This window comes from Primulina eburnea, chromosome 3, assembly GCF_022965805.1.
Source record: "Primulina eburnea isolate SZY01 chromosome 3, ASM2296580v1, whole genome shotgun sequence".
Classification (NCBI taxonomy): Eukaryota; Viridiplantae; Streptophyta; class Magnoliopsida; order Lamiales; family Gesneriaceae; genus Primulina; species Primulina eburnea.
Window position 1 is genome coordinate 16171067 of NC_133103.1, and position 24757 is coordinate 16195823.

The 24757-nt window shown below is 34.9% G+C and overlaps 4 protein-coding genes and 1 non-coding gene across 5 annotated transcripts; 1 reads left to right on the top strand and 4 right to left on the bottom strand.

The window, feature by feature from the left end:
- Positions 1-2372: 2372 nt before the first annotated feature.
- LOC140826991 (proline-rich receptor-like protein kinase PERK15) lies at positions 2373-6926 on the top strand. Its single transcript, XM_073189557.1, has 9 exons — positions 2373-2408; positions 2498-3209; positions 4192-4680; positions 4827-4913; positions 4989-5059; positions 5507-5583; positions 5839-5983; positions 6246-6407; positions 6481-6926. Exons 2-9 carry the CDS (start codon positions 2636-2638, stop codon positions 6706-6708), a joined length of 1833 nt encoding a protein of 610 aa, XP_073045658.1. The 5' UTR covers positions 2373-2408; positions 2498-2635; the 3' UTR covers positions 6709-6926.
- A 1586-nt stretch (positions 6927-8512) lies between these two features.
- Positions 8513-11394, bottom strand: LOC140826992 (guanine nucleotide-binding protein subunit beta-2). Its single transcript, XM_073189558.1, has 6 exons — positions 11121-11394; positions 10940-11034; positions 10002-10426; positions 9526-9883; positions 9288-9401; positions 8513-8770 (listed from the first exon to the last, which is right to left on the bottom strand). The coding sequence occupies exons 1-6, from the start codon at positions 11227-11229 to the stop codon at positions 8735-8737; spliced, it is 1137 nt and encodes a 378-aa protein (XP_073045659.1). The 5' UTR covers positions 11230-11394; the 3' UTR covers positions 8513-8734.
- A 67-nt stretch (positions 11395-11461) lies between these two features.
- TRNAE-UUC (transfer RNA glutamic acid (anticodon UUC)) lies at positions 11462-11533 on the bottom strand. The gene has a single exon. It is a non-coding gene; the product is annotated as a tRNA-Glu (tRNA).
- A 1090-nt stretch (positions 11534-12623) lies between these two features.
- LOC140826995 (glucan endo-1,3-beta-D-glucosidase-like) lies at positions 12624-16231 on the bottom strand. The gene is made up of 6 exons (XM_073189562.1): positions 16087-16231; positions 15244-15618; positions 14712-15001; positions 14117-14440; positions 13464-13755; positions 12624-12820 (listed from the first exon to the last, which is right to left on the bottom strand). The coding sequence occupies exons 1-6, from the start codon at positions 16157-16159 to the stop codon at positions 12783-12785; spliced, it is 1392 nt and encodes a 463-aa protein (XP_073045663.1). The 5' UTR covers positions 16160-16231; the 3' UTR covers positions 12624-12782.
- A 4482-nt stretch (positions 16232-20713) lies between these two features.
- Positions 20714-24749, bottom strand: LOC140826994 (probable receptor-like serine/threonine-protein kinase At4g34500). Its single transcript, XM_073189560.1, has 7 exons — positions 24028-24749; positions 22608-22712; positions 22401-22523; positions 21991-22161; positions 21748-21877; positions 21407-21616; positions 20714-21130 (listed from the first exon to the last, which is right to left on the bottom strand). The coding sequence occupies exons 1-7, from the start codon at positions 24591-24593 to the stop codon at positions 21017-21019; spliced, it is 1419 nt and encodes a 472-aa protein (XP_073045661.1). The 5' UTR covers positions 24594-24749; the 3' UTR covers positions 20714-21016.
- Between the last annotated feature and the right edge of the window lie 8 nt (positions 24750-24757).

A 24757-nucleotide genomic window follows, 5' to 3' on the forward strand; every position in this document is an offset into this window, starting at 1 on the left:
CCGTCGCTAAATGTGGCCTTAAATCGTGTAAGGCGGCGACGGTTATAGATCAACCGTCGCTAATTGTGACCTTAAATCGAAATTCGGACTCATTTTCGGCAGCGTGCTAATAATATGCATGCCGTGAATAATACTATTAACGGCGTGCGGTTAATGTACGCCGTTAATATCTGAACACGAATTTTTTTTAAAAAAATGATTTATTTTTAACAGCACACATAAACTTGCACGTCGTTAATAATTCTATTAACGGCGTTCGTTTATTGTGAGCTGTCGTTTATATAATTTATTAACAGCGCACAAAATTGCAAGCTGCAAATATTACTATCCGCAGCGTGCGTTTAATGCACGCCGTCCATAGTAATATCCACAGCGTGCTTTTAATGCACGCTGTTAATAGTATCAAGTTACTATCCGCAGCTTGCTTTATATGCACGCCGTCGATAGTACTATCCGCAGCGTGCTTTTAAAGCACGCCGTTAATAGTATCAAGTGTAACCTATTAACGGCGCACAGGTCGGTGCACGCCGTGAAAGTCGTATTCGCAGCGTGCTTTTAATGCACGCTGTTGATGACGTGCTGCGGAAAGTCATTTTTCTTGTAGTGCGTTCCGAGTCTGACGGTCTACGTCGATGATGTTAAACCAGAAAATGCTAATTATTTCATGAAAGATCAACTTAAACGGAGTCCCAATATCCCAGTTTATAGAAACAACAAGCACTTCCATGTCTCGTCCGAGAGAACTAGCTTCGATCCAATTCCAAGTGTCACGGCCTACACCGATGATGTTAACCCGAAGGTGAGAAGATTTACTCAAAAGAATTTGAGCTGAGCCCCAATATCTCAGCTCATAATGATGGTATTATTGAGTTAAAAGCAGAAAATTAAAGGATTTCAAGCCCATGCCTAATATTCATGTTTATCAAGAAAAGAAAATTAAGAAGCTGCTGATGAAAATAAATAAATATATGATTGTAAACTTTTGAAAGAGTACTGGTTCATGTTATGTTCAATGTGCACGGTGTCAGGACTTTGTATGTTTAATGGTGTTCAACTTGAATATGTGGCTACTATCAACGTATTAACCTTTTCTTTTATCAATTCAAAGTATATATTAGAAAGTTCACAAATTTGATTTCTTTCCTGATTTTTTTTTTTTTGCATATAATCGTGTTGGTACATAAGACGATCATACGATTGTTTTATGTTTTTTAAGTGTGAATTAAGAAGAAAGTTAATAAAATTTTTAGACAAACTTGTATTTTTTGTTATGTAATTGTAGATTTTTCACTTTTATTATGTTATCGGTCAATTAATCTACGATCTTATTCTATTAATTGTATTTTTTATTTAATCTTTTTCATTGTGGTGTTAGAAAATGATGACGTGACAAAATATATTACTGGTATTGCTATGATGAAAAATGCAAAAAAATTACAAGCTAATAAACTAAAATCGTGAATTAACTGATAACATTTAACTAAAATTAAAAATAAAAATGTATAATATTACATGACTAAAAATTAAGTTTTCCAAAATTTTAAGAGGTTTAATCGTATCGTCCCTGGATTGTGTATTTTTATTTGGACATTGCATATGATAAATAAAACACGTCCATTGTATGGAAATCTTGGATTTAAATATAAAATAATTCTAATTAAGATAAGATCCATATAATGAGCAATAATCAATATGATAAAAATATATTATATCAAGATATATAATGCCTCATCTTACGTTCGATCGACTCGCCAGGAGTTTGCAAGACCACTAAGGCGAGAAAGCTCCCGTCGATCAGATTTTAATTCCTTTATGCCATTTCTATTGTTTTTGCCCATTTATCCTTTTAATCCATATTAATACTTGGATGCACACGAGCGACTATTTATACATTAAAAATAAGAAAAGAAAACTCTATGTTTAAGCACATATTTTACTATACTTGGGCATATTTTTTTCCATGTGGTAAAGTTGTATTTTTTACATGTATCTGCGTGTTTTTTTTTTTTTTTGGATCATGTTACGGTAAAATTTCGATTAGTCTTGTATATTATTTTTCAAATTTAGTCGTGTAACTTATATACAGTTTTTACTTTTGATCATTCTTTGATTGATAATGACGATAGATTCTGATTAAAAAAAACATAACATAAAATTTATCAGACGAAAAATGAAAAATTTACTCTAACATGACATCAAATGATTATAAAAAAAAAAGTTACTTGACTAAAAAAATAAATTCATTCTCAATATGACTAAAAAAATGAATTTCATACTTGGAATTAGAAGCCAACACTTGTTTGGCCAATAACTTTGTTAAGTAATTAGATGTAAATAGCCATTGGCTTTTTTTCTCCCACATTTCTTTGAGAGTCGTACATTAATTATCCTCGACCCTTCTCCGTAAGGTATATTCATTATGTTCCGCTCTTCTTCTCCCTCCTTAATTTCCCTTCATTTTTCTATAATTTTTTTTATTATAATGTAATTTTTACAGTTGATATATAATTCATGGTCGTTCTCTTTATCAAGAAACGTTCATGAATCTTGATATCAAGTTATTATTAAGGAAAGTGACGACGGGGTTAACAAGCTTTCATCGAAGATTTTAAATAAAGATCTGAAAATTGTGAATATGTCGCAAGAGGATGCTTCGCCACCCTCTAATTCATCATCCCCGTCTCCGCCCCCGCCAGACTCGTCAGATTCATCGCCGCCGCCCCCACCACCACCGTCACCATCCGATTCATCAACATCACCACCGCCAAAAAATGATTCATCATCGCCACCACCTCCTGACAACGGCTCAGATTCTCCATCCCCGCCACCTCCATCCTCCGATAAAAATTCCCCACCTCCACCTCCACCTCCTAACAACAACGATAACAACGATGACAACAATAATTCTCCACCTTCGAACAACAACAAACATCCTCCACCGCCCAAGTCAAGTTCATCAGACGGGTTTTCACCTCCCCCGCCACCATCATCTCACTCAGGATCGCTTCCTCCGTCTAGTGATCAGAGGTCATCAAACAATGAATCATCCAATGGTCCAGACCAAAAGGCCATCATAGGTGGAGCAGCAGCTGGGGCAGGATTACTGCTCTTTATCGTGATTCTCTTCATGATATGTTGTGCTAGAAGAAAGAAAAGAAGGGCACGAGACCATATGCATTACTACACAGATAATTCCCTAGGACACAAAAGTACGTGCAACATTCCCTTTATTTTCCATCAACCTTTCCTCATGTGATACAAATGCAATTATTATTATTTTTCTGAGAATTTTCATAACACACACACACACATATATATATATATATATATGATGCCTCGGGATATCTCGGGCCATGGATTGTGCCTGGGTCAGGGGTATGGATTGTGCCTGGGTCAGGGATGATCCGGGACAATTGATGATGTCTACAAAGGAGCCCGGGTCACAAACAAACCGAGATATCGAATGCCGGGCAATTGAACACCCGTGACGTATTTTCCCTGGGATATTGGATGCCCGGGCTCTTGTACAGGCTCCCGGGAGATTTTCTACCCAGGACACCTCGATATGAGCACCGCAATCGAGTGTACTATCAGGATAAGGTGTGGGCGGCTGTCCCATCTCTGACACTAATCCAAGTGGTTGACAAAATCAGGTAGGGTGGATATGACTAGTGTGAGATTTGAAATGTCAAAATATAGGATATGACTAGTCGTCATGCTATAATTAGTAGGTAACACGCAGAACGGGGTCATAATTACTTCTCCTACTATAAATATCAGGTTCCTTCTTTGCATTTACTTCATTATTCAGATATTGAATACTCATATTTACTACTCATTTATTGCACAAACTCCTACACCAATATCATAATCATCACTTGGTTACATTGGTTTTCTGCTTGAATCATTAACTGACTTAAGCATCGGAGTGGCCACGCCGGACACCCCTCCAACGCCTGTTCGTGTGGTTACCTTCTTGAGTGCAGGACATCCTACTCGCCCGAGAAAGAAGTTTCTAGCTCAGATACCTCTTACTCTTATTTCCTTCATTATCTTGATAGCAGATCTGGCGGAGTACTCATCCATTTCGCCCCATCAATATATAATGTGTTATTTGTTTTTTAATAAGAAAAGTTATACAATTCATCCAAATTATAGCTTATACATGCACCTAGAAATCGAACTGTGCAGGTGATATATATTACAACAATATTCCTCCACACGGCAACCTGAACTCGGAACTAGGCTGGCCTGCGGCGCCTCCCCCTCCCCCTCCAATGATGAGCAGCAGCGAACTAAGCTCCACCGGGTTCTCCGGCCCACACCAATCATCACTGCCGCCTCCCCATCCAGCTGTCGCCTTAGGGTTCAACCAGAGCAGCTTCACGTACAACGACCTGTCAGTGGCCACTGGCGGATTTTCGCAAGCAAATCTACTTGGTCAAGGCGGATTCGGATTCGTTCACAAGGGGATTTTACCTAATGGGAAGGAGGTTGCGGTTAAGAGCTTGAAATCGAACAGCTCGCAGGGGGAGCGGGAGTTCCAGGCGGAGGTGGATATCATCAGCAGGGTTCATCATCGACATCTTGTGTCGCTGGTTGGGTACTGTATCGCAGGATCTCAAAGGATGTTGGTCTATGAATATGTTCCCAATGGAACTCTTGAATTTCATCTTCATGGTATATATGTTTCAACCATAAAATACACACACACACACATATATATACACCAGCGAGGGAGTAATTAACATGATATCTATATATATATATATATATATATATATATATATATATATATATATATATATATATATATATATGTGCAGGAAGTGGTCGGCAAACAATGGATTTCCACACGAGACTGAGAATTGCCATTGGATCAGCCAAAGGATTCGCTTACCTTCATGAAGACTGTATATCTCATTTTCATAATTATAATTCGTTTGTCTAAAATTTGTTAATCTGATTAATTTTATAAGAATTTTTAGGTCATCCTCGGATTATCCATCGAGACATTAAAACTGCAAACATTTTGCTGGACTACAATTTTGAAGCCAAGGTAAACGTAATTCCGTCGTGTAATTTATATAACACAAAAACTCCTGTGAGACGGTTTCACGGGCCAATTTTTTGAAACGGATATTCTATATGGGTCATATACGAAAAGGTATTATTTTTTATGTCAAATATATTAATTTTTATTGTAAATATGTACATGATTGATCCGTCTAACGAATAAAGATTCGTGAGACCGTCTTATTAAAGACCTACTCCATATATAATCATCTATTAAAGAATTTAAGTTTTGATATTTATTAACATATTACTTGTGATTTTTTAAAAATTAAACTTTATGTCTTTAAGGACATAAATCGTTAATGCTCTTCAAAAATATTATCGAATTACATGCTCTAATTTGTAGGTGCATGGGAATTAATTAATTAATTAATTTATATATCTACAAATTGTTGATTAATTCATTTTTGTGTGGCATAATTCCATGCAGGTGGCTGATTTTGGATTGGCTAAGCTATCTTCAGACACCAACACTCATGTCTCAACTCGGATAATGGGAACATTTGGGTGTGAAATAATATACTATCCTCATAAATTAATAATTTCTATTCTTATAAGATTAATTCCTAGTAGATTAATCTTATATTAAATATTGAATCATAATAAATTATTGATTTATCAATTAATTACACCTCTTTCAATTAATATGTTTTCCAGGGTCGATTCTATTATCTTATAGCTAGAAGTGCTTGCATAATAATTATGTTAATTGATTGATTAGTTATCTAATGTTTGAAACATGTTATATATGAATATTTGAAGATACTTGGCACCTGAATATGCATCATCCGGGAAACTTACTGAGAAATCCGACGTCTACTCCTATGGGATAATGCTTTTGGAGCTAATAACCGGCCGTCGCCCCATCGATCTGAGCAGCGACGACGACGATAGCCTAGTTGACTGGGTACGTACACGTACATTTTGAATTCTTGAGTATATATATTAAGTGGGTGATTAGTAAGACAAATATCTCCATAATATCTTGAGCAACCATGTTAATTTTTCCAAATAAATGCTAATCTTCGTTGTATAACATTTTCTCCATTTGGAATGATTACTGCATTATTCGAGATTAGAAAGTATTTACAATTATTAATTTAAATGTGATCATAGTTCTAATTTTCTTAATTATATTGAGTTTCATGCATTAATATATTTAATAACAGGCTAGACCAATTCTGATCCAAGCAGTAGAGGGAGGAAGCTATGAAGAGTTGGTGGATCCACATCTAGAAAACAACTATGATCACCATGTTATGCTGCGTATGGTGGCTAGCGCCGCCGCCTGCATTAGGCACTCTGCGAGACGACGTCCGAAAATGAGCCAGGTAACAACAAATCAAGATTTTTTAACTCAAGTTTCCCAATATTGTTTGTGCATATGTATATATCTATCTACAGATTGTGAGAGCACTGGAAGGTGATGTATCCCTAGAGGACCTCAACGAGGGAGTGAGACCAGGGCACAGTAGCATGTTCGGGTCAAACAGTGGCTCAGAGTACGACAGTGGCTCATACACAGATTTGAGAAGATTCAAGAAAGTAGATGGGATGTCGAGCCAGGAATTCACCAGCAGTGGCGAACATGGACTCACCGGCGAGTTCGTTCACCCTAACAAAGCACATTAGCGAGAAGTTCGTCCCAACCATGCAGTGATTCGAAGAATGAGTATGATTGTATGAAGAAGCATGTGATGCACCGTGACGTGATGGCGGAATTGTGATTTTGTATAACACACATATCAAACCTATGCAATGTGTAGTTACTAATTAGGTTCTTTGACAATGTTTATTCAATTATTTGGGAGTACTCAACTTCAAATTGTGCATGCAGTACGTGTTGGGGATTGGTCATATTTGTCTAATATTTTGTATGTTATGTGATTGCTAAAGTACTTTTGAAAACACGAGAGCCGTACAGAGACTGTTAGGCAGTTTTTTGCTTTCATCGGTCCAACATTCAACGCACTCAGGTCGCGCTCGTACGCATACCTTTAATCCAACATATATTGGGGATTGATGCATATAGTTTGAAGAGTGCGTAAAAAGAGGGGAAAACCTCCCAATCCTCTGAAAAAATGAATGAAATGGGCAGAATACTACAAAAAATCAGTGAGGAGTACTTGGCATTTTCTTTTGTATTGTTCTTGTTTTGATTCCTAATTCATGAACCCTTTAAATTTCAACAACTCTTCTTTCTTTCTCTCTTTGTTTTTGCGATGGAGGAACTCGTCGCTGTTATCATTTGAGTATGTAATAAGTAAAACATCCGGGTTTAACATAGTAACCTGCAATAAGATGAAAAAAGCGCAATGATTATGTGTTAAAGATTTTTATCTACACAAATTGAAATTTACATATCAAATATTGAGGAAAAAATGGAAGAATTTTTTTTATTGAGATATATCAAAACCGGTTATTCATATCCTCATGATTAATAATATAATATAAATAGTATAGATCATAGAGATCGAATTATGATATTTTTTTAAAAAAAATTATCTAAAATATTTATTTTATCCTTTATAACAAAAATGGTATATTTAGATTTTATGTAAAATTTTATATAGTTGATATTATGTATAGATTGAAGAAATAGGAAAATAATATTAAATAACTAAATTGATAATTATGAAAAGATAAACTTTACATTTCGATCATGTATTTTAGCTTTACTTTTTATCCATTTTGGTCATTTTGTTTATTAAATTCAAGTGTCATTCACGCATCTTTCAATTTTTGATAATTTTATTTTTTTTAATCCAAGTGATGCGACACTCTACACACATCAACAATATATCAGGTTCATGTTGTTGGGTGCAATAATTATCCCTCTTAAATAATTGAATCGGTGTACAGTTTAAAAATTTGAGTTATATCATTACCACAAACTATAAGTTTTGACGGTGAGATCCGATGATAAAAATGTTAGTGATGCTATTCATGAAATTGTTACAAGTGGATAATTCATCTTTTTTAATCCCCTAAGCTTGATGGTAATATTTTTATTTTTATTTTTATTTTTTACGTTGAGAAGAAACGTGTCACGGGCTTGGATTATGCCGTTTTGTATGTTGTATTTCTGACGACTGGAATACATGTACTTTCGTTTGTTTCTGTGTACTCTTTATTCAATATTTTTATGTATCGATGATAGACGCTATAATATGAAAATTACTGTGAGGATAAAAGATTTGAACTAACAAAATTTTCAATCGTTTTGCTTCACAATTTATCCGACCACATTAATCATCTAGTTTTGTTAATAAGAGACGTGACAACGATTAGCATATAGAATATGAAGACTGGTTACTTTTAGCATATCGAATATTGTATTTTCTTGAAATAAAAATATATATCACAATATTTAGTGATTAAACATTCCATTTTCATATATACCACCAATAACAGAAAGGAAAAATAAAATAAAAGATTTAACAATTAAAATCAAGACTCCATCGATCAATCCTTCCTCTATCTTACATTTTGCAACTTACCTAATGACTGTCTGTCTTTCAGAAAACATAAATATTAGAGGCAAAAATACAAAACAATTACATCTCTACAACCCAAAAACAGAAATCATAAACAAAAACATAGCTCTGAGTGTCGATTTACCAGAAGCCAGAGCAATGAAACTAAACACTCCAATCTCTCAGCTCACTTTTCTGTAACCTCCAAAAGCCCAAATCTGCCATGCCATAGATAATAACAAATTAAATATGCATATAATGTTGGAATGTTGTGGGAATCAAATTTTGATAAACTAAGTCACAGACAACTAGCCTTGCAATTTCAGTTATATACGATAATTGGTTTCCCCGATTTCTTCGTTAATGTTGACCATTTTAAATAAATTCCATGCTCTACAAGCTAAACAAATTCTGCATGTATTTATGTGGCGTGAAATACTACAACGTTCGAAGGCGATGAATTCATTCCATAAAAAGTAAATATATCCAAGGGGATTTCTATAATCGATTTAAAGAATACAGGAGGTTTTAGCATACTGGTTTTTCACCTAGGGATTGTAGCCTATTTCAAATAACACAGGAGGGTAATATGCAATCTAGACTTGAGAATATTTTAGAAGATATCATTCAAGTTGATATCTATAAAGGGTTCAACAAAAATGGCACTAAGAAAATCGACCTGGTAATCACTAAGAACGACAATATACACAGCAAAAACAACGATTTGACACTCACCTTAAGGTTTGTATCCCAACTTCCTGTACATAATGCACTCCCATCAGCTGATAGCCCGAGACAGCTAATCCGAGATTCATGAGAATTTTGAAGGGATCCCAAGTTCAAAACCACCTAATGCAAAATACGAGTTAAAAAGAAAGTAAGGACGCATAAAATCGACCCAACATTGAGATTGAAGAAGAAATTTTTCAACATGATAAGATGAGCAGGAGGGTACTATAAGAATTCCATATACCTTAGCGAGCAGAGTGTCCCACACATAGCAGTCGCCATTTGTATATCCAGCAAAGAGGAGTCGGCCTGAGATAGAAAATGCAATAGAAGTTACATGAGGGACCTCGTTATCACCATGTGGTTGCTGGTACACTTGTAGCTGGTGCCCAGTTCTAATGTCGAATAGTCTACAGGCTCCATCATCTGAACCAGTTCCAAAACTATTGCCATCTGGGAAGAACTTTACAGTATTAACATCTCCTTCATGTCCATGAAAAGTGCGAACAGCTCGACTGGCAACACGAGTATCCCAAAGGCGGGCAGTTGAGTCGCACGAGCCGGACACAAACATTCTCGAGTTGGATCCGTTGATGGAGACACTAAATTGAAAATGGTACATGTCAGAGTCCTAACTTTGCAAGGATAAATTCAAGCTCAGCAGGCCCGATAATGCATTTCAAGAAAAATGCATCAGAAAGACTCTCCACTCCAGCATACCTTAGCACATCAGCGGTGTGGCCAGACTGAAATTCGCCTCCAAATACAGAAGTCCTCAGGCCAGTGGTTATATCCCATAGAACACACGTGTGATCACCAGAAGCAGTTATCAGATGCGAGTCTTCGTCGGGTACATATTGACATGATGACACATATCCTTTATGCCCTGTTAGCATTCTTGACACCGGCAGATTCCCATCCTTGTCAGATGGAGAGTTAAGGTTAAAGACAGAGCAAACACTATCTAAGCCACCACAGGTAACAGACTGCCCAGTGGGAGAGAAGGCACAGGTCATGACCCATGCACATGGTAGCTTAATTGCATGAGTTTTTTGGCTTGTTAGAGCATTCCACACTATTAATCTGCCATCTTGAGATGCACTTACAATTCGATTCCTTTCAGCAGTCCAATCCAGGGAATAAACCTACAAGTAATTCAAAATTTATCAACCATAAGATTTCTGGCATATAGACATTTGCACGCATTCTATACACTATGCGGAAACCAATAAGGAACTACAGGCTGGCATGAAAGAATAGAAAACCTAATTTGAAATAGAAAAGATTTCTTTATGGAAAAGTGCTACATTCATTGAGCCACACCGATGTTATGGGCATTGGCGGACTAATGTGCTGGTAGGCTGAAACACCATGTTCTGAAAGTGGGATCATTGTAATATCCTTGCGCCACATTGCTTTCTAGGAATTATTGGATAAAGTTGTAATGTTACACATTTAAGTTCCAAAATTCTCAATTCAAGCTTAGAATAGGAAACTAGTTAACTAAAATTTATAAATCAGAGAACATATCCACAACTTCAAAAAATGGCTACCACCCAAATGAAATCTTAGACCAGAAAATGAGCATAATCAGGCAAGAAACCGCTAATTTAAGAAAAATGAAACACCAAAAATAAATAAAATAAAGAAAAGGGTACCTTTCCCGTGTGACCCTGCAACGTTCGACAACAAACCAGATCGGTTGGCCCAAAATTCAACGGATTTTTCCCCTGCAACCTCGAGTAACCAGCAACTGCAATTAAAATCATCACGGGAAAACAAATCAAGAATCTTTAACCAAAGGAAGATTTAAGCACAATTACGTAAAGAAAGACAAACCATCAGTGTCGAGAAGAAGAAGACGTTTTTGCTTCAATTTTTCCCGGAGCCCATTAACGGTTTCGGAAGCAGCCAAGTGACGCTGTTTCAGCTCAGTAACTGACGCCATCCTTCTTCGTCTTCACAACAAGATGCAGAATCAGAGCTCCATTTTGAACACTGATTCCAGCTCCCGAAGAAAATTAGGGCTCTTGAATCGCGACGGGGCAGAAACAAGAATTGAAGTGAAAAGTCGAATCGATGTTGACCGTGGGGGAAGAGAATGATTGTGAAACGGGGATGTCATTAATTTAGTATTTTACCCAAATAAAAAAAAAAAGAAAAGAAGAAAATTAAAAAGGTTCCATTGCCGGGAATCGAACCCGGGTCTCCTGGGTGAAAGCCAGATATCCTAACCGCTGGACGACAATGGAATTGTGATAGATTGACGATTTAAATAATTATATAGAAATATAATATTATATAATATTATATCTTTTTAAGTTTATAAATTAGTAATTGACTATAATCAGCTTTATAATCATTGCACATGCACTATGAAAAAAAACAGAAGAAAATTGTTTTAAAAAACTTTAAATTGAAGTTGTTAATTTTTTAAATTGAAATGATATGCGAAAAGAGATAACGAGGAAAATAGATTTGTAACATATTGAATGAAATTATTTAAAAAAAAATTGGAATTTTAAAAAAGTTTCATCAACGCACCAAAAGTTGGTCGATCTATTTGATTTTATCCATGAAACATAGAAATAAAAATGAGAAAAAAAAATTATCAAAGCTTAGCTGTTATATGTATGTGTGTGTATGATGTCCTTAGGGATAAGAAAAATTGAAGAAAGAAATAAGAGTAGGATTTTTGTGAAACGGTCTCACGAACTTTTATCTGTGAGACGGGTCAATCATATCGAGACATTTTATGTGTATATTTAGAGGCTCCATAGCTCTATTAATATTGAGTAGGTATCTTATTAGACTATCTTACAGATTTTTATTCGTGAGATGATTTAATCATATTCATATTTATAATAATAAATAATAATTTTGAAATAAAAAATTATATTTTTCATGGATGACTCAAATAAAAAAATGTCTCTCAAAATTGACTTGTGAAACTGTTTTCACAAAAAATTTGTGATCGATATTACTAAGATTCTTGAAATTTTTTTTACCATTTACTATTTTTATATAGACTCTATAATAGAAGTACTTTTTTTCATTGTAAGTTATTTCTAAAAATATAACAAAAATTATTCCAGGTGAGTTTTGGATAAATCACCCCAATATATTTATATATATATATATATATATATTTTTCGTTAAATTTTTTGCGGAGCCAAGAAAGTAGTATACAGTTGAAAGAATCTTTATAGGTACATAAATAAATAAACAAAAAGAGATAAAGTTGAGAAAACTTACACAAACTTTCTAGAAGGTTTCTCCAATAAACACACAGGTTGAAGCCTGAAGGGGTTGTGATTTTAAGAAGGAAAAAAAAAGAGTACATAACTCTGAATAATAATATATTAATGGCTATAAATAATCGTCATAAATACAATCGCAAAATAAACAATAGGAACATAAAAATCTTTACATTCAATGGAAATTATTAAGCTATAAAACTGCATCAATAACTGAAGTTTGCCAAATTACAAGTGCTCCTCCTCATGTATTTCCACCAGGGTAAACGCAAGCATTGTAACCTACAATATAAGGAAACAATGATGGCAAAAACAAATGTTTCGTATGATAGGATGATGAATTAAAATACAAAGTTAATAAATTTCAGACATAGGATGTTGAATCTCATTTTCGCACCAAATGATGATGGTTTTCTCGGGTTAAAGATTTGTCAAAAACTCATGTGAGACGATCTCACGTATCGCATTTTGTGAGACGGATCTCTTATTTTGATCATCCATGAAAAAGTATTACTTTTTATGCTAAGAGTATTATTTTTTATTGTGAATATCGGTAGGGTCGATCCGTCTCACATATAGAGATTCGTGAGACCGTCTCACAAGGGACCTACTCTAAAGATTTACCCAAAAACTTTTCAAATCTCATAATATCTGATTTATTTTCTCTCCATGTTAACTCGAGATAGATATATAATATATATGTGTATTTTTTGTGATACGGTTTCACATATATTTTTTTGTAAGAGTAATTTGTCCGATTTAAAATAATAATATTTTTTTATGAATCGAGTTGGAGATCTGTTTCACAAAATTATAGTGTGAGATTGTCTTGTAGAAAATTTTGTATATATAGAAAATAAATAAGATATATCTCTTAATTATGAGGAAGAACTGTAGGACCTAGGGTATAAATGGAAAGACTTACTAGGATTTGTAGAAGTGATTGTTGCGCTCTGCAGGAAGTCGCAGTTCCACGGATTTCTACCCGCTGTTTGGTATAGAAGATTCATGGCGTAACAAGCATGCGATAGAACAGTTGGTGGCTTGAAACATGCACCACCGGGCTGAATCGGAGTACAATCAATGCCCTGTCCGCATGCATAATCAAGATTTTCCTGTAGTTGCGCGTCGGATACGCCTGGCTTGGGTACACACCAACCTGCTACTGGTTTTGGTGCAGGAGTCACCGGAGTCGTGGGCGTTGGGGCAGTTGGAGTCTAAGAAAGTTAAGCAAAATGTCATCAAACAAAGTAGAATCATCAAATGTACTAATGTAGGATATCATGTGCACATGCAAGCAGGGAAACATCGGCAAGTGCAACAGAGGGGTACTGACTGTCGAGGGAGGTCGACTCGAGCTCAATCTAGTACTTCAAGAAAACAGATAACTTATATCTCCAAGTGGTTTCATTGCATTAAATAATTCTGTCTGATGGAACACTAGAAAAAATACATTTAACTAAATTCTAAGATATGATTTTTGTCCCCAACATCATGTTGTCCTAACTCCTAAAAGCGTAACATATGTCATACATATCATAGGCTTCGAGTATCCAAATGTTAAAGGAATCGTCTAACCTGCGAGCTCTTCGAGAGACCAGCATCGTAAGTCACCGAAAGATCGGGCCTGAAAAGCCCAAACGAGCGCTCTGAAGAAGGCCCGGGTTTCAAATCTTCATCATAAAGTGCAAAGATATAGGTATCAACTGATTTTCCAGGCATGAGTGGAGTACCAACCATGGACCTGAGGTGGTTTATCAAGTTCCCATTGTAAGCTTTCGCGTTATCCAAACTCGGACCGACTTCGTTAGGATCGCCTTTATAAGGCCACCCCGTCTCAGCAACAACGATCTCGATATCCTTAAATCCGATTCCACCCAAGGCCGAATATACAGCATCAACCTTCAAGAATTTAAAAACCAGAAGATTTTATCAATAAAAATTGTCCAAGGTGTTGTGTTTATATTTCCTACAAGCACTCCCCCCAAATTAAGTTTCCATTAAATCGTAACATAATATATGCATTGTCATACTGCTTGTTACACAAAAATATAAAAGGAACATTCAGCCAACTTATAAGTTTTGGAGAGTCTACTGCTGCCACAGATTGGTACAGATAGAGTCCAGGGACGATATCGACCCCGAGCAATTTGCGCAAAAGAGGTCTAACTACCTGAGCATCAAACATGTTCATGTAGTTGATGCCAGTTTTTGAATCCATCCTTCCGGCATTAGGTTGGAACAAGCAAAACGCCAACGTTTCCGGCCTCGGATCGCTCTGGTAAGCGAAGAAAGGATATGGATTGATCATAAATGGCGAACCGTTTGCACTATGGAACTGCAACAATGCCTTCATTGCATCGGTTGAAGCCGGATTGAAAGCCCCTAATGATGGTGGTTCCGATTGGCTTAACACCGCCATTGAATGCACAGTTGACACCTTTATTTTCCCACCAAGTGATGCTGTAAAATATATACATAACAAGCAAGCTGAGAGCACAATTTTCATAGGATATATACATTTATAAATATTTAATTAATTTAAATAAAATTTAGTACTTTTTATGGGACAAACTTTTATATTATATCAAATTATGTCACAATTATCCTGAATTATTACAATGTCGGAACTACGGCCTAAGTGTAATCTAGCATCATTGGTGGGATGTCATTTGTCTTTGATTAAAGAAGAGAAGATATTTCACCGGCATTGAGGGCGTTTTGGACATTTTGCAAGGCGGGCAGGAGCAGAGCCACTAGGTTCGGATCTTTTGAGCTCATCACCTCATTCCCCACCGTGACAACGATGATGTTGCTGGCCGGGTAGTACGGCAGCACATTCGAATTGACCCAATTACCCGCGAAGTTCGGGTCGGACCCCAGCGCCGGGATATCACCATTGGCGGCACCGATCACGATCCCCACGCCGCTGTTCGCCAGCGACTTTATTATTCCCGGGTCGGCGCCGTACAGCCTCACCTTCTCGATGGTCGTAGATTTCAGTAGCTGCGCAGTCGCCTCCGGCGGAGGGAGGTTGTCGGCCACCTGCCCATAATTAACTCCGACGAAAGACTGTGAATCTGAAAATGGGAAAAAGAAAAGAATCAGCAAACTCGACTGATCAGAATCACCAGCCAATCAAGATAATCATTAGGATTCATAACTGTACACAAAAAAGGGTGCAAGAAAAGGTAAATCATCAAAGGCCCGAAAGAATATAATATTGTATAAATCAATAAAAATAATTTTCTAAAAGAAACCCAGTAAAAATTACTTGCTTTGAAACTCTGAATTATTTAATTAATTAAAACGATATCAAATTAAATTAATATAAAAAAATGGGTTGTTGAGTACAAGTGTCTTCAGTCACATGAACCAAGCTTCCGCCATATACGTAAACGGTGGACTGAAGGAGAAACGACAAATAAAAAAGGAAAACAATGCGAGGAATCTTGGAGAACTACATGTAACCAAATAACAAAGAAATTGAAAATGAAAATAGATTTCGTTTTTTTTTAAAAAAAATTGTCGCAGATGAAGTGAATTACTAGCAGAGTAAAAAGAGATAAGGAGAAGGCAGAAGACAGCGTGTGATTGGAGGAAGATTGGAGGACCGGCCATTGCTAAATCTGCTGATCTGCAGGTAGGTGGGTGGGCTATCGCTCTATTTCTATGCACATATGTCTGTAACGCAAAGACAGTAAATGAATTGAATAAAAAAACATTATTATAATACAGTCTTATGGATTTATTTTTACGAAAAATATCAAATTTATTTATATTTAAAATAAAAATAAAAAAAAATAAAAATAAAAATAAAATAATATTTTTTTGTTAATTAAATCGAATTAGATATACATTTCACAAAACTAATAATTAATCCATAAAAAATAGTTTATGAAACTAAGAATTTTTAGAGTTGAGTTGAATTTATTACCAAGGAAGAAAGCTAGAAAGGTTGAAAGTGAGGGGAGGCTTAGAAAGTTGGAAGCGTGGCGGTATGATTGGGAAACATTATCAATCAATAGTCGAAATGGATTTGTCTTCTCTTATTTATGTCTTTTGAAATTTGAAATAATACCTCATCTTTTCAAAAAAATTAACCAAAAAATAAGTGAGACATGTCAACTCTACCGATATTCAGAATAAAAAGTAATACTATTAGCATAATAAGTAATACTTTTTTATTGATGACATTTCTCACAAAATACGACCCGTAAGACCGTCTCACACAAATTTTTGTCTTAATTAAAATAATTGAGTTAGCCACGTATCTTATTTTATCGTACGTGGATTTACGTACTTTATAAGATATATGTAATAATTTATTATTTAAAATATAACATCATATTCAATAGATAATTAACATCAGTTCGTATCTGATATACTAGTTCCTAACACAAAGGGGGTCTATTTTTTAAAGTTCGACACGGACTTACGGTTTATTTATGTAATTCATTTTATATAATTATATTCAGTCAAACTTGTAAACGAGAACGAATTGCATAAATTTTATTTATATGAATTTAATAAATTAATGGAGAGATTGATGTATTCGGTAAAATTAAAAGCTTGGTGGTCTTTTAAATTACTACAGGGACAATATTTCGGACAGAGCTCGAAAGGGACAAATTTCAGTTACGTTGTGTAATAAATATAGCTTTTATTTTATAAAAACTATTAATTAATTATAGCATAAATTGTCATTTGGACTACGATTAATTGTTATTTTCTGCGTTCACACAGCTACATAATAATAATATTATTATCATTTTTAGTCTCATGATAGTGTGAATGATAGAATATGGATGAATATTTATCAAAAGTTCAATTACTTTTTGTTTCTTTTTATCTTAACTTTGGGTTTGTTACTTAGAATTCGTCAAATGGGATTTATCTATCAATGTGGTTGTTGACTCTTTGAGTTTGCTCAAAGCATATCAAAAATAATGATTACGGGTTCTCAAATTTCAAAATTCAAAAATTCGTATACATATAATCAAAATAAAATTAAAGATTTTAACATAAGAAAACCGATTGATCCAGTTTTGAAAACATGGCGGCATAGTCCAAGAATTAAAGAATTTGAACAAAGTTTCAACCCAAATCCCATCTCTCTCCCATATTTTTACACAAATTGTGGTCACATCTTGACTCGCTTCAAGCTAAAAAGGCACCAACGAGAGGTATATTTTCCACATCAGAAGAAATGGGGACTAAAAAAGTGGGGGATGAAAAGTGCAATATGTTAGGTCTATTGTGAGACGGTCTCACGAATCTTTATCTGTGAGACGGGTCAACTCTACCGATATTCACAATAAAAAGTAATACTCTTAGCATAAAAAGTAAGACAAAAACTTGTGTGAGACAGTCTCACGGGTCGTATTTTCTGAGACATATATCTTATTTGGGTCATCCATGAAAAAATATTACTTTTTATATTAAGAATATTACTTTTTATTGTTAATATCGTTAGGGTTGGCCCGTCTCACAGAGAAAAATTTGTGAGGCCGTCTCACAAGAGACCTACTCAAAAAGTAATAATTTTTAATGGATGACTCAAATAAGAGATGTGTCTCACAAAATACGACCCGTGAAACCGTCTCACATAAATTTTTGTCTTAACTAAAATAATTGAGTTAACCACGTATCTTATTTTATCGTACGTGGATTTACGTACGTTATAAGATATATGTAATAATTTATTATTTAAAATATAATATCAAATTCCATACTTATTTTATCGTACGTGGATTTACGTACTTTATAAGATATATGTAATAATTTATTATTTAAAATATTATATCAAATTCCATATATAATTAACATCAGTTCGTGTATATGATATACTAGTTCCTAACCCAAAGGGGGTCTATTTTTTAAAGTTCAACACGGACGTACGGTTTATTTATGTAATTCATTTTAGATAATTATATTCAGTCAAACTTGTAAACGAGAACGAATTGCATAAATATTATTTATATGAATTTAATAAATTAATGGAGAGATGGGTGTATTTGGTAAAATTAAAAGCTTGGTGGTCTTTTAAATTACTACATTCGGCCAACAGGGACAATAGTTCGGACAGAGCTCGAAAGGGACAAATTTCAGTTACGTTGTGTAATTAATTTAGCTTTTATTTTATAAAAATTATTAATTAATTATAGCATAAATTGTCATTTGGACAACGATTAATTGTTATTTTCTACGTTCACACAGCTACATAATAATAATATTATTATCATTTTTAGTCTCGTGATAGTGTGAATGAGAATATGGATGAATTTCTATCAAAAGATCAAAAGTTCAATTACTTTTTGTTTCTATTATCTTAACTTTGGGTTTGTTACGTGTAGAACTTGTCAAATGTGATTTATCTGATCAATGTGATTTGCATGCTACTGTGTTGACTTTTTGAGTTTACTCAGAGAGAATAAAAAATAGCAACTACGGATTCTTAAAGTTTTAAAAAAACTACATATTTTTTTTCGAAAATTATAACGATGTGCCTAGAACCTCATATTCTGTTCTTTTTAATTAATATATATAATAGTATTTTTTTAAAAAAATTCAAACTTGACAAATAAAATTGAAGTATTATTATTTCAGCCATGATAACTATCAAAAGTTATTTTTGGTTATTCCTCCTAAGCAGCTCTTGTTTGTACTTTTAATTTAGTGGAATATATTAGTTCTAGATTTTTAATGATTTTCATGGAGTTTAAAAGTCTAAAAATACTCTATAAAAGTTTAGTGGTATTGAATGTAAACTTTTGTAAAGTCGTGTAGTATTCAAACGTGACTTTTAAAAACTCTAAAAAAGTTTATAGATATCAAAATATCAATAGACTTTTAATGACACCAAAATTTTCATTCTTTTCTCATTTATTTATTTTTCTTTTCATTTCTACTCTTTAAAAACATATTTTTTTTATTGCTAACAATAATTTAAAATCAAAATTATTAATATTGTTCATTTTATTTTTGTAGTTTCAGTCACAAAATCTCATAAAGCTAAAATTATATTTATTAAAAAATTTAATATTACACTACATAATAAAAAAATTATAAGATTTTACTGATCTATTCATTATTAATTAATTTTACAAATATGATTTTATAGGTAATTCATTGGATGGTGGATATCCAAATCAACGTCAATTTTTGGCTCATTTTCGAGATATACATTATCTATCATCTTCAAGAATTCATAGGTCAATGTCGTCGCCCTAAAGATACTAAAGAATTGTTCAATTTTCGTCATGCTTCTTTGAATAAAACTATTGAGTAGACATTTGATATATATTTAAATCACGGTTCAAAATATTCAAGATGACTTCTCCATTTCTATATACGACCCAAACATATCTTGTATTGAATTGTGTTGGATTACACATTTTTCTTCGAAAAAGTGTCAATTTGATGAATTTCAAATTGAACCATATAATGAAGCTCAATTGTCTTCATCGGCACAAGTTTATGAAAGCGACAACCTTGAGCAATTTTTTGATATTCAAGAACAACAACGAGCAAATATAATGTTAATACATGAAGAGATACCATAACCAAAAATGATTAAATTTATTTTATGAAAGACTGCTCATTATTTTGATTATTCTTTTATTATGAACTTATAAAAATATTGTTCATTAATACGTTGAATTGATATAAAGAATTGAAATTTTGATTTCAATAAACTGGATAGTATATTTGTCGTTTTTCACAAATTAAATTGAAAATATGGCTGCATGGTCCAAGAATTAAAGAATTCGAACAAATTTTCAACCCAATTCCCATCTCTCCCCCCTATTTTTACACAAATTTTGTGGTCACATTTTGACTCGCTTCAAGCTAAAAAGGCACCAAATGAGAGACGTATATTTTCCACATCAGAAGAAATGGGGACTATAAAAGTGGGGGATGAAAAGTGCAATATGTTAGGAAAGTTGCCATCTTTTCGAGTTGGTATGAGAATCCAACACCAGATATTGACAGCAATAATTCAAATACATCCGATAAATTTGCCAGCTACACAAATCCCAAATGTTCATTGTTGATTCTTAAACATAGCAAACTCAGCCACCACCACCGACATCTTTTCTCATGTGAAATCGATGAACAAGAATATCCTTAAATATGTGACATTTTATTAAATACACCCACGAATGAAGAAAATTGAGTCTAACCGATTCTCCAATGATAAATATTCCACTTACATGCATTTTCACCAAAATTTTATAAATACATCAAGCCAAGATTAAATATTTGTGAAATATATATTGAACCAACCTAAATATTATTTACAACCTTAGATTATCGTAGCTTTATATATAAATATCAAGACTAGATTTTATTTTTAAAAAAAATTAACAACCAGATAAAAAATGTTTATGACTCAGAATACTAGACCATAATCAGATCCTTAGCATATATGATAGAAACTAGTACAAACCTTTACGCAGCATCAAAACTGATAATTTACGCCTTTAGTTTTCCTTCATTATCATGAAGCACTTCATTTTGGGCTGCCAGAATTTTGTCGTTACCAACTGTCGATGGTTGCGGAGCTGTGTTACCAGCAGATCTAGGTTCCTAAAGGTGAAATGGGTAGAAATCAGAGGATGTTACTTACATAACAGCAAACAAATACGTGATCCAGGCTATCAAATTCCGTTTGACTAAATGAAAATCAACAACAGTGCACCAGTCATGGTATTATTTGAACTGAAATAAGGGAGGGAGAGCATGGAAATTGCACATGTTTTGGTCGTAACATGTTAGTTATAAATCCATGACACACTTTATGTTCACTTCAAACTTGCTCGTTCCCAAACTATGTATCAAGATAGGGGTGAGAGGGGAGCTCACCGCGCGGTAAGGAAATTCATCTGCCTCAAGCATGTGTACAATCTGTCCCATCTTTGGACGCTTATTGGCATCCAAATCAACGCACCGAAGGCAAACAAGTAATATTCTTTTCAAAGCTCTTGGGGGAGGAGGAACCTCAATCCGGGGGTCTACCAACTCTTCACTACGACGGCTTGATATCATCCCTTTGAACCAATCGATCAAGTTCATCTGAAAGTGGGAAAATGTGTTAAAACATGTGAATATTTTGGAGGTACGTAAGAGCACATTTCAGCGAAGAGGGTTGAGCATGGGATGGGGATATACACAGAATAAATGGTTGAAAGTAGAACTTTCTTCACCTCTCCAGGCGGTCTGGAATAGTCTACCGGGCTCCTTCCAGTTATTATTTCCATGAGTAGAACTCCATAGCTGTACACGTCGTTGGCTTCATTAAGCATGCCAGTACTTGCATAGTCGGGGGAGACATATCTGTCATAAATAAAAAAAAAATGGAGCAGATGGGAAATTATGAGAACTGCTCGCACCTATACAATTGAAAGATTAATGGAATATGTACACCAAAGACAGAATAAAAAACAAACCCAAATGTTCCCATTACTCGTGTAGTAACATGGGTTTTATCAGATTCCAATAACTTGGCAAGTCCAAAATCGGAGACTTTAGAGTTCCATTTTTTATCTAAAAGAATATTGCTGGATTTCACGTCACGATGAACAACTTTGGGTTCCAATCCTTCATGCAGGTATGCCAGTCTGGTAATGAAAAAGAAAAAAAAAAAGAACAACCCGATATCAGCAGAATGGTCCTTGATGGGATGAAAATTATGTCAATAAAAATTGACCATGGAATTTCTAGAACGATCTTTTTCCAAATAGTAACTACTCGAATTTCCAGAATTAGTTAAGATGATATATAAGGGATGTTTCAAAGAAAGCACAAAGATACTAATAAAGAAAAGACAGACAGAAGCAATAATAATACTATGCCTCACCCTCTTGCCGTCCCACTGGCAATTTTCATCCTGATCTCCCACGTTAAAGGGCTAACTGGCCCCACCTCACCATGCAACCATTGCTCCAAATTTCCATTATCAATGAACTCATAGACAAGCAACCTTAATCAGAGTGAAAAGATCAGTTGACAATTGAAGAAAAGCTAGTCACATGTTCTACATTAACCAAGAGCTAATTAGGTGTACCTTTGAGCACCTTCCGCACAATAACCTATCAGTCCCACAAGGTTTTTGTGTCTTACTTTGCCAATTGCTTCGACTTCCACCCTAAACTCCTTTTCTGCTTGACCCCTGCCACAACAGAATACTCAGCATTAAGTATTTGTGCTCATAATTGCAGCTTTTTCTAGCAAGTCTTAACAAAGCATAGGTAGGAACTTTGCAGTCACAATCAGAATTGCTGTCATAGTGATGATCAAATTCGTGCTAAAAAACAAAGTGGAAATTTACTGCTTCATTTTCTTCAGAGATTAGAACAGTATTGGCTCCATGTTTTATAAATGAAATTTATACTTTCTACCAGTGCAGGATTACACCATCCAGTACCTTCTGCACGCGGCATTATTAGACTCATAATGTCATGATCGCATTCCAATGTGGATTACGGAGTAAATGCGAGGTGCAATTGCTAGTGCAAATGCCCACTAGCAATACACTTTCAACAAAAAGTCCTTCCCACTCAAAACATGCAATTGAAAACAAGTCGTGATCAAATATTTCCCATATGTATAATTTTTACACTTTCTGGCATCATTTTCACACAGTGAAATGTCTTTCGCAAAATTTTAAAAAACGGATAATACAATATAAGGGAAGAAGCCGCAAATATAAACTGAGAAATAAATGCAACACGACAGAGTTAATGAAGATAGATGATACAACACCTTGCTAAAGAAGACCAGAAAGGATCGGCAAAGTAAGGGAAAAACGGCAAATATAAACTTAGAAATAAATGCAACACGACGGAGTTAATGAAGATGAGATAAAGCGAAAGATTATAATGCAACTGTTAACAGAAAGCTAAAAAGTGTGTGACACTTGGTCTGCCGAACAGAGCACAAGATGAGAAAAATCAGAACCAAAAGAAACAAAGGGAAAAAACCACCGTTCGCTTCGTGTTTCTAAGTCTAATCACAAAGGACAAAATCAGTCACCAATCCTTTAATTCCACATAATCCAGATCTAGGGAGCATTAACTCCGTCTCTCCATTCCGCCAAAAAAATAAAGCCACAAAAATCAAAGACAATAATATTTCTTCTTACGGTGGGCTAAGAATTAGATTAAAATAACCATTAAGAAATCATAAATGAGTAGTAAAGCATGAAACCACAGGCTGGCAATAAAGTCGCCCCTCTACTAAGTCTATAAATCTAATGTTCCACTTGTTCTAAATTTGAGTATGTTAAGAGAAATACAACTTTAAACATAAAGAGAAAATACTTTCTATGAACCCTCAAAACTTTCCAATCCAGGGTAATGGTCCTCATAAGGAGATTCTCAGGCTGCATAATATGAGATGCCTTCTGCAATTCACAGACTAGCTATGCAAATTACACAATTTAGATTTATATTCCGATTTTCCCATGCTGAAGACAGTAAACTTACTTGTTGTTCAGAAGATTTTTGACAGCAATAACAGAACCATCCTGCAAAACACCTCGATAAACAACGCCATAACCTCCTTCCCCAATCACATTCGCGCTGGTAAACTGATTCGTAGCGACTAAAAGCTCATTTAAACTGTACCACCGCCCCCATCCAGCATTCCCAAAACCGTCGGTGGACGCGGAAAATGCCGATGAAGATTCACTCCGAGTCACACTCGACTCGTTGCTCTCCGAGCTCCCCTTCTTACTCCCCGATTCAATTTCCCCAACCTTCCCGACATCTTCCACCAGAACTAACGCTTTGATTTTCTTATCAATAACTTTGATAGCCTGACCTTGATCGGACTCATTAACTTCACCGATCTCCTCAAAAACCAGAGGCAGTCGCCCCGAGCTGCGTTTGCCGCCAATGTGGCGCAGTTTTGACTTTCGTCTCCAACGAAATAACAGAAAAAATATGAGAAAAACAGCCATCATAATCACGACGGTAACGATAACTATGGCGTACAGTTTCTGGCCGAGAATCGGAGTTTTTGAGGTCAAAATATTGCCAGAATCCGCCATTTCTCCGAAGAGATACTGGCCTAGTCTCCCTCTCTCTTCGCGTGGAACTTTCTAGAAACGAATGGAGAGGGATACGGAAAGAGAAAGCATTTCTGCTAGCTAAGTAGTCTGCACTCTGCCAACGGATACTGAAAGTGGAACTGGGAGTTGAATCAGCGGATGAG